Source organism: Mytilus galloprovincialis, chromosome 9 (genome assembly GCF_965363235.1).
Source record: "Mytilus galloprovincialis chromosome 9, xbMytGall1.hap1.1, whole genome shotgun sequence".
NCBI lineage: Eukaryota > Metazoa > Mollusca > Bivalvia > Mytilida > Mytilidae > Mytilus > Mytilus galloprovincialis.
In genome coordinates this window covers 54,821,320-54,836,377 of record NC_134846.1, presented here as the reverse complement: position 1 = coordinate 54,836,377, position 15,058 = coordinate 54,821,320, and the positions used below count along the sequence as shown (strand labels likewise).

The 15,058-nt window shown below is 29.1% G+C and overlaps 1 protein-coding gene across 4 annotated transcripts in view; it reads left to right on the top strand.

Annotated features, from left to right (window-relative positions):
* Positions 1-15,058, top strand: part of LOC143045319 (uncharacterized) — a 37,302-nt gene that overhangs the window by 20,565 nt on the left and 1,679 nt on the right. For all 4 annotated transcript variants that reach the window (XM_076217757.1, XM_076217754.1, XM_076217755.1 and 1 more), the window contains 10 exons: positions 1,664-1,746; positions 2,068-2,163; positions 2,886-3,111; positions 3,627-3,755; positions 5,136-5,260; positions 5,958-6,084; positions 6,474-6,614; positions 11,862-11,981; positions 12,490-12,566; positions 12,796-12,886. In XM_076217757.1, coding sequence (XP_076073872.1) covers positions 1,664-1,746; positions 2,068-2,163; positions 2,886-3,111; positions 3,627-3,755; positions 5,136-5,260; positions 5,958-6,084; positions 6,474-6,614; positions 11,862-11,981; positions 12,490-12,566; positions 12,796-12,886 — 1,215 coding nt within the window. The remainder of the gene's footprint in view (positions 1-1,663; positions 1,747-2,067; positions 2,164-2,885; positions 3,112-3,626; positions 3,756-5,135; positions 5,261-5,957; positions 6,085-6,473; positions 6,615-11,861; positions 11,982-12,489; positions 12,567-12,795; positions 12,887-15,058) is intronic.

The following is a 15,058-nucleotide window of genomic DNA, read 5'->3' as shown; positions in this document are numbered from 1 at the left end:
GACATGTTTTTATGTTAGTTGTATTTTGCTCTTGTCTCGTATACATTAAACCCATCTACTTTTAAATACAAAGATCATATATTTGATGTTAGTTATACTATCGAAGTCGGACATATATTTGATATTAGTTTTATTATCAAGTTGGACATATATTTGGTGTTAGTCATACTATCTAAGTCAGACATATATTTGATGTTAGTCATACTATCTAAGTCGAACATATATTGGATGTTAGTGGTACTATCTAAGTCTATCTTTCTTCCTAATCATGATAACATTATAATTATTGCATGCAGACAGAAGAGGTAATTAGCTCTAGAGAAGTAGATTTCAAACCTTCATTAGATATTGTTTAAATTGTTAACCAGAAAATTAGATATAGGATATTTTCCTCCCATTATTTGTCCCATACCTTAAAATTATTATATTTTATAAACTTCTATGCCCTTCTCTTTCTTTTGATAGAGTATACAAAATTCATAAGTAACATTTATATTATTTCTATGAACATATGTTTCAATACTTATATCTGAACATTAAGATATTATCAAAATTTACTTACTAGATGTTTTTAGTGCTCTGTTATATATGTTAGCCTTACTGTTATTTCTGTTACTCCCATGCTATAGTGTAGATAACAAAACATATTTTTCAAGCTAATGAAATAAGTATTCCTTCATGTTTTTATTTACAGTAAAAAAAACAGTTTATCAGATAGTTCATTCTGAAATGTTAGCTTTCACTTAAACCAAATTTTTCTGGTGTTTTTTAAGAAACGTAAAAAAAATTAATACTGCAACTTCCACTTTTGATACAACATTTCATTTATATATATTTGTTTTTTTTATAGAGGGTAAGTAGGTTCATCACACAATAAAGCTGATTGTTTATCATGCACTAATTTAAAAGTTATATATGCCAACATTTTTTCAAGGGTGCACTGTACATAGTTTTGCATGTTCTTTTTAAAGATGATATTGAATCTGTGCAACAAATATGGCCACATCAACTTGTTCAGGGGTTCACAGCACAGTGTTTTCATTGTGGTCAAATATTTGTTCATTTGTATGAGGCTATTTACAGGATAATTCTTCAAGAACATTTTAATTATTTGCAATAAGTGACAGACTTCTTATTTCTAAAATTTTCTGAACGTTTCAAAATTCTTCATTTGGAAGATCTCTGTGTGTCATTCTAGTATTTCTATTCACACTAAGAAAATTGTGTCATGTTACCTAAATGTGACTTTTTGTTGCATTACACTAGTATTTTGCCATCACTCACGGTGTCAAGTTTGCCTTTGTTGAGGTGATTTTTTTACCACACAATGAAGACACCTTGGCAAAGGAAACATAATAGGAAGGATGTAACAGTTTGCCACTGAAATAAAATCATATTTTATTGAGTATGCACTTTTCTTTTGTATGAATTGTTTTTTGTTATTTCCAGAAAAATGTATGCCAACAACATTTAACAGTGTATATGAATGGTAAAAAGTTCATTAAGATATTTGGTATCATTTCAAGACGGCTTTTAAAGAGGAGAATTATTTTGACTAATTTGAAAAACTATGTATTTTAAAAAATGATACCTTTTGGTATCTTGAATATATTTAGTCCTCTATTGTACACTTAGGATTAACTATAGATATTTTATTTTTAAGCTTGACAATTTACGTAAACAGTCAACTGTACAAAGTCAAACAGAACATCAGACAACACAGTTACGGGGACAGGTAGAAACCAGGTAATAAACTTATAAAATACACCTACATTTACTACTATTGTAACAAAGCTTCTTGAAAAAAGTCAACTGCAATGAAATAATTAAAAGTTAGGCAAATTCATAGTCAAATTAACTGTTCTGTTTTGAAGGTAGAAACTTTTTAATTCAACAAAAAAACGGTGAAAATGGGTTGATATGGGTGTAAAGGTCTGATAAACTATCTCCCCTTGTTTTTCAAAAGTTACCTCCCTTGACAAATAACAGATTCTTTGATTTATGAATAAATGAATGATCTGGTCACATTTTGTTTGATAAGTTGTTATTTGTTCTTCTGTGTTACAGATTGTCCGAGCTAAGAGAGGTGCTAGTTGATCTTAGAGCTAAACATGACATAGAAATTACTGAGAGGAGAAATTTAGAAACCACACTATCTCAAAGGTAATAACAGTGAATTTGGAAATTATTGTGAATGATATGAATGGGTGAGAATTGCAATGACAAGAACTTTGAAATCTGACGCATTTATTTCTATGCAGCTTTACCTATAATTGCAATAATTATTATCACATTATAATCTGTATTATTGCATTTACAAAAATTATACAATAAAATTTATCTTTAAATGAATAATGAAGTTAAGCATGAAGTTAGAAATTAAACAGGCAAAAATACAGTGAATGTCAATTGTAGAATTATGATTAAATTTAGGGAAGAAAACAAGAAAAGGATGTATGTTATAAAATGTGGAAAAAAAATAAAATTTTATTTATTATACTGATAAAAAGGACATGTTGGGTGGGGTATATGCCTAAAGGCAGCAACACAATAACACAAAACAAAGATGAGTGTCTGTAATTTTTTCGTTTTGTTTTCTCTTTTGATATTATTTCAATTGTACTGTAGCAGAATTAACCTGATTCTCTAAATTCAGAAAAATATTTCAATGTTTTCATTTTTCGTAATTTGCTACAGAATAGACATAAAAACTTCCATTAGGGATTTCAAATAGCATAATTTGCAAACAGGTTTTCCCAAATGGTAATTATTAATCTTGCATTTTTAGCATTTTATAATTAATTATAATAAAAAAGGTTTGCATTTTTTTTTTTTTGCAGTATTTGTATATATATTTTCTTTTTTTTATAATTATTTGTGAACAGAGTACATGAGCTACAGCAGCAATTAAATGATGCCAGTAGAAAAAGAGAAGAAAGCATGCACACAGTAGACATGTTATTACGAGAAAAAGAGCATTTATCTGCTGCTGAAAGAATGACCCTCACTTCAAAAGTAGCAGACACTGTGGAAGATGTTAATAAAAAACTTTTATCTAAAGAAATCAAAATGAGAGAAGAAATGCAAGACAGATATTTAAATTTAGAAAGAGTAAGGACTTAGAAAATTAAGATTGTTCTTATCATTTTCTCTGTATTTCAGAGAAAAGTGATATTGGTTATATATAAATAATTCGGCACCAAATTGCTCAACTAAACAAAACAAAAAGACATATAAATAGTTAACTGATACTTCCACAAATCTGTGCCACAACAACAAAGTCTTTAATGAAAAAACACTCTTGGATATAAAAACCTAAAAAGAGTTATGAAATTTTTGTCATTAGACAGGCATATCCTTAGGTGGCATAGTTAAAACACATAATTACCCAATGTTAAAACCAGTTTCATAAGTACAAAACCCTTACTCTTTCATCTAAAATAGTAGGGGGAGGGAGGGGGATGGAGAGAAAATCTCACTTAGGGTCATATTCACAAAAGAACAACTCCCTTATATGGATAATACTGATTACTAAATGACAGTAGTACAATGATAACTAATGCTTTTGCTGCAAAGCAGATTATAAGACCTATTTGTGTATTAACAATTTAATGATTTGTTTGCAGTTAATACAACAAGAACAGATACAAAGAAGAGAATATGAAAGATCAACAAGAGAAGAGACTGACAGAAAATGGCAAGCTATAAAACATGCACATGATGAACTCAATATTGACTTAAAAGAATCTTTAAAGGTAATGGTCGCCTAGCAGCTTAGAATATGTAACAATGTTCAGTCCCCTGCTGACAAAGCTGGATATAACTTAAGATTTGGGATCCACTTTTTATGTCCTCTTCAAACTATTTTGCTTTATTCCGTCTTAAACATTTTGATGACAGCTTCATATAAAAAAGAAGATGTAGTATGATTGCCAATGAGACAACTCTCCACAACAGACCAACTGACACAGAAATCAACAACTATAGGTCACTGTACAGCCTTCAACAATTAGCAAAGCCCATACCACATAGTCAGCTATAAAAGGCCCAGAAATGATAATGTAAAACAATTCAAACGAGAAAACTATGTATGGTATAAAGAAAAGTATGGGTATTTACAGCATAAGTATGTGTGTTGTTTTTGGTCTGGTCTTATAAACTGTTTTCTTTAATTTCAAGGTTGGTTATAAGATCATACTTTCTCTTCTGGGATATGACCTAAATCAATTTAACTAGTACAAAAAGTAGAGATCACTTGAGACAGCTGTTCATAACCAAGTGCCAGAAAATTTAAGTAGCTACTTGTTTCAGATTAGTAAGAAAATTTTAATTCCCCCCATTTTTAGCTCACCTGGCTCAAAGGGCCAAATGAGCTTTTCCTATCACTTTGTGTCAATCGTCCGTCGTCGTTAACTTTTACAAAAATCTTCTCCTCTGAAACTACTGGGCCAAATTTAACCAATCTTGGCCACAATCATCATTGTGGTATCTATTTTAAAAAATGTGTCCGGTGACCCGGCCAATCAACCAAGATGGCTGCCATGGCTAAAAATAGAACAATGGGTTAAAATGAAGTTTTTGGCTTATAACTCAAAAACCAAAGCATTTAGAGCAAATCTGACATGGATAAAATTGTTCATCAGGTCAAGATCTATCTGCCCTGAAATTTTCAGATGAATCGGACAACCCGTTGTTGGGTTGCTGCCCCTGAATTGGTAATTTTAAGGAAATTTTGCTGTTTTTGGTTATTATCTTGAATATTATTATAGATAGAGATAATAATGTTCAGCAAAGTAAGATTTACAAATAAGTCAACATGACCAAAATGGTCAATTGACCCCTAAGGAGATATTGTCCTTTATAGTCAATTTTTAACAATTTTCATAAAATTTGTAAATTTTTACTAACATTTTCCACTGAAACTACTGGGCCAAGTTCATTATAGATAGAGATCATTGTAAGCAGCAATAATGTTCAGTAAAGTAAGATGTACAAACACATCACCATCACCAAAACACAATTTTGTCATGAATCCATCTGCTTCCTTTGTTTAATATTCACATAGACCAAGGTGAGCGACACAGGCTCTTTAAGCCTCTAGTTCATATTTCTAAACTTAATTTCCTTCTTTTCAGGCTGAAAAATTGAAATCAAAAGAAACAATAACCAAATTAGATGAATCAATATCAATCATAGAAAAGCAAACATTAGAAAATAAAAGACAGTTTGAAAAACTAATGAGTGCTGAAATTACACAGAGGTATGTATGAGAATGAGTCATTACAGTTTCGGAATTAGACTTTGCCAGTATAGTTTCAGATTGTGACTGACATTATAGTTTTCAGAATGTGACTGTCATTATAGTTTTCAAAATGTGACTGTCATTATAGTTTTCAGAATGAGACTATCACTGTGCCATGATAATATTAAGAATGGAAATGGGGAATATGTCAAAGAGACAGCAACCCGACCAAAGAGTAGATAGCAGCTGAAGGTCACTGATGGGTTTTCAACTCGGCGAGAAAAGTTTTCAGAATGAAACTGTGCCAGGCAATATAGTTTCAGAATGAGATTAGTGTGCAGGTTTAGTTTTCTGAATTAGACTGTGCTAGTTCAGTTTTTTTTCAGAATTAGAATGTGCCAGTATAGATTTCAGGATTGAAATTGCCAGTACAATTTTCAGAATAAGACTGCCATAGTTTTCAGAATTTTTGTTGTAAAATGTTTTCTATTAAACATAATGTCTAAAATAATATTTTTGCAAATAGTTCATTTTGAATTCTAAAGAGAGCTATTTAAAAGGAAGTATGGAAGAATTAATGACTATATTTTTCTTGATAAGAACTAGAATAAGTTTAGCACCGATTCATCCTTTTTTAATGTTGACTGTCGCTTGTCAAATGTCTAAATGTTGTTACAACGAAAGATTCTTATAATTCATTATTTTTTTCTTTCAGAAAAACAAATACAAAAAATATCAGTGAAAGTTTGTCACAAATGAACGAAAAATTACAGATTGCTACCTCAACTCTACAGCAAGCTATAGGTGGTGTAACCCAGTCATTTCATACTATGAATGAAAAGGTAACAGCACAGATTTAAAATGGATAGCTTATTGCAGACTTATACAGTGACCTATCTAGAGCTGTTAATTTCTGTGTCGTTTGGTCTCTTTTTGAGAGTTGTTTCATTTGCAATTTTGCCACATCTTTTTTTATATTAGGATGAAAAATTGCAAGATAAAATTCAAGACATACAAACAACTATCATCTTAGAAACCTCAGTAAAGATGTTTAAGCCATTTTAGAGGAATTTTTAGTAAAATTGATAAATTGTTAAAATGAATCTATATTACTAACTGTGTTTCACTAACCAGATTTAAAGTAAACACTTCAAGAAATAGCTTAATAAAAAAAGTATTTTTTTCTTCTTCAAAAATATCAACAAATGATGAAAAAAAAAATTTTTGACAGATGCGTCGAGAAATGAGACAGACAATAGCAGAATCAAAAGACAGTACAACTCGAGGAATGACAGACTTAGATGCTAGAATTTCTCATCTCAAAAATAGAATGAATGATAACGAAGAAAAATTGGAAGCTAGAGTGGCAACAGTACGTAAAGTTATTTTTATGATATCAGTATATTTTATTCTTGGTTTTGAACATAATTTATATATCTGTACATGAAAATGATATAATATGGTTTAATATTTAGGACAGGATAGAGAAGTTATGTTGGTTTAAAAGAATTTTTAAGAGCTTTTCATGCAGTTATCTGAGGTTTACTCGAGTTTAAAAAATTACATATTGGTCCACCAATTTGGAGATTAAAAAAATTAATCATTGTTTGAATGCAACTGTTCAAGGTGTGTAAATCTGTAAAACCAAAATGGACTTTGCATAAATTGAGGACGTCAGATGTAATTTATAGCAATTTAATCAACAGTAGCCCATTTTAACAAGTTACACTCAACTGCTCTTTACATACTTGATTTAATATTCGATCTGGTTTGCTTTTGAAAATGTAATTTTATTAATAGGAAAATGATGAAGAAAACAAGTCTGTTTTAAAACAGCCTATAAAAGAGTTTATCTAAATTGGTAAAACAAATGTTTGCACCAAAGGAGTGAAAGAGTGACACAAAATATTGTTGTAAAAAAATCACTGTAAAAAATTTATAAGGAAAAAATCAAAGGGAATAACTATAAGTGCTTGTGTTTCTACCATACTATCTGAAGATGTTGAGTTTTTAACAGTAAAATCTTAATATTTAAAGAAATTTAATTGTTAAATACACAAAGGGCAGTTTGATTTGCTTACCAACCCATGAAACTCAATAGACACTTTAAATCATACAATTTAAAGAAAGGAAAAAAATCTGATATTTTCAACTGCAATTCATTGGTTGTATAAATTAACAGATGAACAGTTTATCAAAAAATTAAATAGATATTTCATACAATGTACAAAGTAAATCATTGCATGAAGATTGCATGTATATATGTATGTGTAGTGTTGTGTTCTATTCTTCTTTAACACCAAGAAGTAAATATCAGTTCTGAATATAAAATCATCTCTTTGTTCTCATAAATCTTACCTTACTCTTTCATTGAAAATTATGTAATACTAAAACTTTTTTGATTGTTACAAAATTGTTTTGAAATATTTACATGTTCACTATAGTTTACGGCAAAGCATAAAAATCCTGAGGTAAAAAAGTAGTATTTACGATGATGGAGTGAAAATCTTTTAGTATTTTTTTATTTTATTGAATCTGTTTTTAGTATAAATACATAAGACAGTACATAGATAGTTTGTAGATACTGCTCAGATTTAATTTTTCATTTGGACTCCTATCATTAAGCGTGAATGTTAATTATAAAAAAAAATTATAATATTGATAAAAATCCTGTCAAATGTCAGGTGTTTGTCACGATATCAGTATTTTTAACCGGATTTTTGTGACAAAAATGTCGGTTATTGAATTGGGGATGTACAGCGGGCGGGCGGTCGGGCGACAATCAAATGTTGTCCGTGCATTAACTCATGAACCGTTCAACCAAAGCTTTTAAAATTTTAATATGTTGTTACTGACAACTAAATGAAGGTCAAGTTCAATAATGTTGATTTTGACTTTTCCCGTTCAGGAGTTATGGTTCTTGAAAGATTGAAAAATGGAGTGTCCAGTCGTGTCCGTGCTATTACGCATGAACTGTTCTACCAAAGCTTCCCTAATTTTAATATGTTGTTACTGATGACAAAATGGAGGTCAATTTCAATAATGACGATTTTGACTTTTACTGTTCAGGAGATATGGTTCTTGAAAGATTGAAAAATGGTGTTTCCAGTCGTGTCCGTGCATTTTCTCATGAACTATTCAACCAAAGCTTTTAAAATTTTTATATGTTGTTACTGATGACAAAATAGAGGTCAAGTTCAATAATGATGATTTTGACTTTTACCGTTCAGGAGTTATGGTTCTTGAAAGACTGTAAAATGGCGTTTCCATTCACGTTGTTGCTTTTACTCTGATGAACCATTCAATCTAAGCTTTTCAAATTTTAGTATGTTGATACTGATGACAAAATGGAGGTCAAATTTGATATTGACGATTTTCACTTTCACCATTCATCAGTAATGGTTCTTGTGATATTGCCAGGACACAAATAAATGTTAATAAATCCGGTTTGCTGTCGTTGTGACAGCCATTTGTTCATCATAACCTCAAAAGTGCAAAATATGATTTTAAAAGTTAATAATGCTGTATAAATCTGCTATGCTTTTTTGAAGAAAACATAAGCATTCGTTAGTTTAAATTTGAAATTTGATATTACTGTAATAAAATTGAAATGGGGTTGTCGACTTATTCAAACAAACAGTAGAGAAAAGATTAGATCAAACCACTATAATGTCAAAAAGCATATAAAGGAGAAATGAGCAGTTTGCAATAATAGTGTGAAATTTTTTTTTAGCAACTTTGTGATATGTGATATACAAATTATTTTTGTTCAAATCTCTTAATTTTTTTTTGGTTCAAAATCTTTTTGGTGTGATATTTTGATTTCTAGTATTTTTCTAATAAAATTATTCAGTAGTGATTTATTTTTACTTTTTATGTTCTATATTACAATAATAATACCATGCTTTATGGTGTTTGAATGTAGTTTTATAAACATACAGAAATTGCCAAGTGATAAATTTAGAAATTGGCAATGTTCAGGGTCACAATAAAAGAGGGAAAGCGCAAAATGAAAAAAAAAGAGGTTTAAGCAACCAGTAGCTTATCAACACTGAGGTTATTTGTTCGAACCCTGCTTTGGAAAGGTGTAGTTTTCCTGCCCAATGTCATGGTTCTCATCAGGAAATCCAGCTTCCTGTACCAACAAAAATGGCCACCATAAGTTTCATAAATTTCAACTAAGCAATAATTATAAGCTACAAATGTAGCATATTTTACATGCTAGCTATCAGTTTGTAGGGATGAATTTCAAACTGAAATTGTGTTATAATAAACATTTTAGTAAATTGTGGTTCTGAAATAGAATATAATTTTAGTTCAGGTAGAATTGTATAATTTATTATGTAAATTGTTTTAGAAATTAATAAATGAGAAAAAGCAAGAAAAAGAGGTACTTTAATGAAAGTGTATGTTATTTGGGAGCATTTTTGTTTGTTTGTGGCAATATTACACATGTCATGGTTAATGTAGCAAAATAGCAATGGTAAGTTGATAAGTATATATGGTGACATACTATTAGAAGGGATGAGTCACAGTGAAAATGTACAAACAAAATATTATAAAAACTTACACTAATGTTGAATCATTTTTAATGCAATCAGTCAGAGGAACTTATCCAGGTACTGGGTACAACACATGGTTTTTATTGCAGTTGATTAGATTCTTTTTTTCAGGAATTTTAGAACACGAATACATTTTACACAGTACACATAGATAGTTTTAGATTTGAAGAAAACAAATTGCAGTGATATACTCATAGTACAATTCACTACAGAACAAAAATATGGTGTTGAGTGATATACCATGTAAAAGTTTTGTTTTTATCATTTTTTCAAAAAGTTTCTTATTTTTTTTTTTTTAAATATTTAGTATGTTAAAGTGCAAGAAGACACAAACTTATTGATGTCTAGTTGTTTATATTTGATTGCTATATTGCAAATTTTCAAATATTCTTTTGATTGGTATAACAATACAACAATGCATAGTGGTCTTGAGCGATAAAAGTGTGTTTGACCAACAGACCAACTACTTCTGTTGTTTAAGCAATGATTATATTTGTTCTGTTGGTCATGAACTCTACCAATAATTCCATTGCACTTAGTTGATACCAGTTTTTAAAAATCCTTTTGCTGTGTTATCTCTCTCATAAAAAATCTGTAGAAGAGGACAAAAAGTTGCCAAAAAAGAATATTATTAATTTGAACAATTTTTCTGGTATTCACCAAGTAAACATTTTTTAAATCACAAATTTTCATTTATCTATGGACAGTTTATGGTTGTAAAATATATTCATTCGGTAAAAGTTATAGCTCATATTATAAAATTAGGTTTTATCGTTTTTGCTTTTGTAATCAACAATGAACAAAGCCTTTTTTCTTTAACTGATTGATTGTTTTAAGATCAGAAAACCTTTAAAACACAAAATTTTCAGAAATGTGAATATAATACCATATATATATATGTTTGCAACCATGAATTTCCTTTATATTTTATTTCATTTTTACACTTTTTCAAACTATGAATATATTGTATTTCAACAATGAATTTGTTTATTTTATTTATAAAGGATAGTACAGAGGTAATTAAGTCTATTAATAGAATGTAAATTTCAGCTATTGATGTATTCCCCCATTATATTTTTAGCAATAATTTAAAATGTCACATCTTGTAGTTAATTTTTAGGATGTACTCCTCCTTAATCCCTGTTGTTGTGATATGACATAAAGGTAAAATTTAGATGTGAAGTTAGATATATTATTACAAACAAGAATGGTTGATCATTTTTAGCAAGACGAAAAATTGTGAAAATTAAATTGTTTTTTTTTAAATTAATCTACAGATATGAACTGCAAATTTTACAATTCTGAAAATATATTTGATTCATTTATTATAGTATTTTTCGTTTCCACCAGACATTTTTTAGTAGTAGTTTTTAATTTTTTAAAAGATGTGACAGTTTTGCCATAAGCAGTTAATAAGACATATTGCTTATTTAGTTTATTTTCACCAAATGCACACAATATACAATTTTTTCACAATTAGCACAATTTTTCAATTTGAAATTAGAAATTTTGAATAAGTCAATTATTATAATAGAAATATGTATACCTTATAAAGGGAGATAAATTTAATTTGAGATTGTGTCCCATTACACATTGTAGAAGTCTTTTTATTATTATTAAAAGAGAAATATTTTGGGGTGGGGGATAATAAATATATTTGAATAAATTGAATTATCTAGCATTTTTTGTTTAATAGTTTATCATACTTATGTTGAAGTACGTTCCTTGCAATGTATAGATAGTTTTTGATTTAGTTTAAGTTACATAAATTTTTAATGTTGTCATTCCTGTACAAACTTAGAAACAAGGACTGAAATTTAAACCTGTTTAAATGGATATTTTCCTCGATTAATTAAAATCTTATTTATATATATTTATCTATTCCTTTGTGTTGTCTATCATATCATTATCATCATAGAACTATTGTAAATGTTTATTATTTTAAAGTCATTTTTCATAAAAACAAATAGCTTAAAATTAACTTTACATGGTTTGTATTCATTAGTGATATGTTTCGTTTTTCAAGTTTGCTTTATTATTGTCTCTTTCTGTTGTAGGCTTCACAAGTATTGGGAGAAAATTTACGTGAAAAAGTAGATGCTATCACTGTCTGGCAGGACACCACTCAATCGTCTCTGAGAGAAATTCAAAATAGTGTACACAAATTACCAGATGAGGTAGATATATTGTAAAAATATCCCCCATCAACAAAATTCACCCCTATTAAATTTCAAGGTTGAGTTCAAGGTCAAACTGAGAGGAAGGGCCAGGTAAAGACTGACGTTTTTAAGCTAACTTCATTAAACTTGGTCAAAATTATCATCATGACCAGAAAATGACTACTTTTGTTTTCTTAGCTTTGGATTCTAAATTCTTTTAGATCAAGGGTCTAGATTGTAACCTTGTCGACACAATCTCTTAACACCAAGGTCATAAGTATAACTGGAGATGTGGGGAGATGTCACTGACCAAGCAACCAAACAACTAAAATAACCCCAAAAACTTCCAATGGGCTTCTTTCAGTCTTCAACAAATTTGTGATAATGATCTGTCATAAAAAGACATTAACCCCTTTGTTTTTTCAAATTATAAGCACTATTAAGGGGGTAGGAAATCCAAATTTCAAATAGAAATCATTAAAAAGTTTATACTGATTGAAAATAAATGCATATTTATGTGTTTCAGATCTATGCAGTGCAGGAAAAACAGACACTTCTTAAGTCAGAAATGAACTCAAGAATGACAGCAGAGTCTGATGCTAGGTTTGTATAAAATAAACTTGTGGTTAAAAACAAAACTTTTATTATTTGTTTTTGATAATCCTATGCTTGAAAATTCACAGTTAATGAAATGGATATATTTACATGCATTTTTCCTTGTACAATTTAATATACATCCATGCTACAATGTAAACAATTTGAAAGAAGTTATTCAGGCAGATGTGTTTAAACAATCCCTGAAAGTTAAGATTAATAATGATATTTCTTTCAGAAATCGTGAGGTTGATAGTTTAAAACAAGAAATTCAACAATTAAAGGCCAGAAGAGACCCACATCCAGCTACAATACATGACTTAGAAAATGTATGTATATGTGTTGTTTACACAAAACTTGATCTAGATTGAAAATTTGTATTCAATGACAGAAATTGGAAAATACTAACATTAACATATAAGCTATTGGAACAATTATATAATTGATATTTGACCTCGAACCTTCACTTCCCATAATTTGAAAGCTGTTGGGTTTTTGGAAAGATTAGAACTTGTTCTAAATCTTTACTTAGGCACCAGCCTCCCTAACAACAGGACAGGTTAGCTACTGTTACTAAATGTATTCACACTGAAATATAGTTCCCTATGGTTCTGATGTATGTGCACATAATACACATATAAACTGAAAAAACTGGGTATATTATTGGAGCAGTTCATTCAAGAATGTATGTCATTAAGGTGTGTTGATGTGCAGGCTTTTAAAAAACATTTTGATTATGTAACTGGGTATTGATTCAACTAGTATGATTGACAACTGTCATTATCACTAAACAATCAGAGACAAGGTGAACCTTTAATTACAATGCCCCACCTCCTAAACTGCCAATCAAATTGACCACATTACCTATCAACCTCAGTCTTACATAATTATACAGACCACTCAATATAATTCTTAATACACAAGTATTTGACCTCATAATTGAATACACAAATGTGTATATTAGATGTTTGATATTTATAAGGATGATAGATTTATTTATTGCCAATTACTTTTGATCTACATTACATAAAGTGATTCTGTAAATTATATCTGAAAGATAAATGATTAATCAATGGATTAACAAGATCTTAAAAAAAAATGAAATATGAATATAAATATGAATAAATAAAAGGTATTCAAGTAAGGCCTATAATTTACTTGATAAATTTCCAATTATCATCTGTAATTAATCAACAATTTAATTAGTACACTTTTTTTTATCAGGAATTGGCTTGAAACAGTTTAAAACTTTTAATTATAACAAACCATTGTTTTTTAGTTTATTTCCCATCAATCATTATGTCTATTTTAGTCATTTGAATTTTTATTAGAAGTGAGTACATGTATATATTTTTGCAATCAAGAAAGAATCCACATTTCAATAAGATAAGTTTTTTAATTGGTTTACGTTGAAAAAGTACATTTTCAATGCCCTGTGTTGAAAAATACTTTAAAAAGGGATCAAAAGGCACTCTAAGACTTTTAATCTTCAATGCCATATAACCTTTGTTTCAACTTACAAAATGCCCCATAACAACATTTTTCAGGGTTTTTTTTTGTTGACACTGTAAAGTTTTAAGCTGTTGGTCCAGATTTATGTCTTACAAGGATAGTTGGTAACATTTACTAGAAGAATTTTTGCATTTTTTTGTTTTTTTGAAACATGTTCAGAACCGGCAACATAATTTCGATAAGACATAAACTGCAGTTTAAATAAAATTGTGCAAATTAAGAGACCCATATTATTTAATTTGAGCTCATTTTATCCTCATACTGGAAAAGCAAGTTTCCTTCTAAAGACCTGCTGTAAATGCAATTTTCAGCAATAGTGCTTTATAAATGTTTATTTTTCCCCACCATACCTTAATATGAAATAATTCAAACTACTCTTCTAATCTTTCCATGAGTGATTTCCATCACTTTGATTTTTCTTTGACTTTGTAACATATCTCCTTAAAAACTTAAAACAATACCTATTATCTAGGTCGCAAGGGAAATAAGTTAACAATAGCTCATTACATTTGTGATATATTTACTGTTAGAGACCATCAGGAACAGGTGGAAACTCAGCAGAGGTGGGTTTGTAGTCAAATGTGTGCATTACTGGAAATTGTTTTGTTCAATTAAAATGCAAATCAGAAAATTAAATTTTATTATAGGTTTTTAGGATTTTAAGAGAATGATATATTTTTTCTTAGTTGCTTGATATATAATTTTTAGATAGTTTTTGCTGAATTTTGTTTTAATTCTAAAAAATGATTGGTTTAGAGCATACAAAAGATTTTTCAAAAGAATAAAATTGGAGTTTTCCATGCATCCTATTTTTAAGACTTTTCTTACATTGTAATTGGCTTTTATCAGTTTAGACGATGTTTATTTAAACTTTAGAATAGTTAATTTTTTGTTCTTCTAGAAATCAGAGACATATATACTAAATGGATTTATATGTCTCTGTAGAAATGTAGTGAAAATGATTCAAGAGTTTACAATAATGATTTACT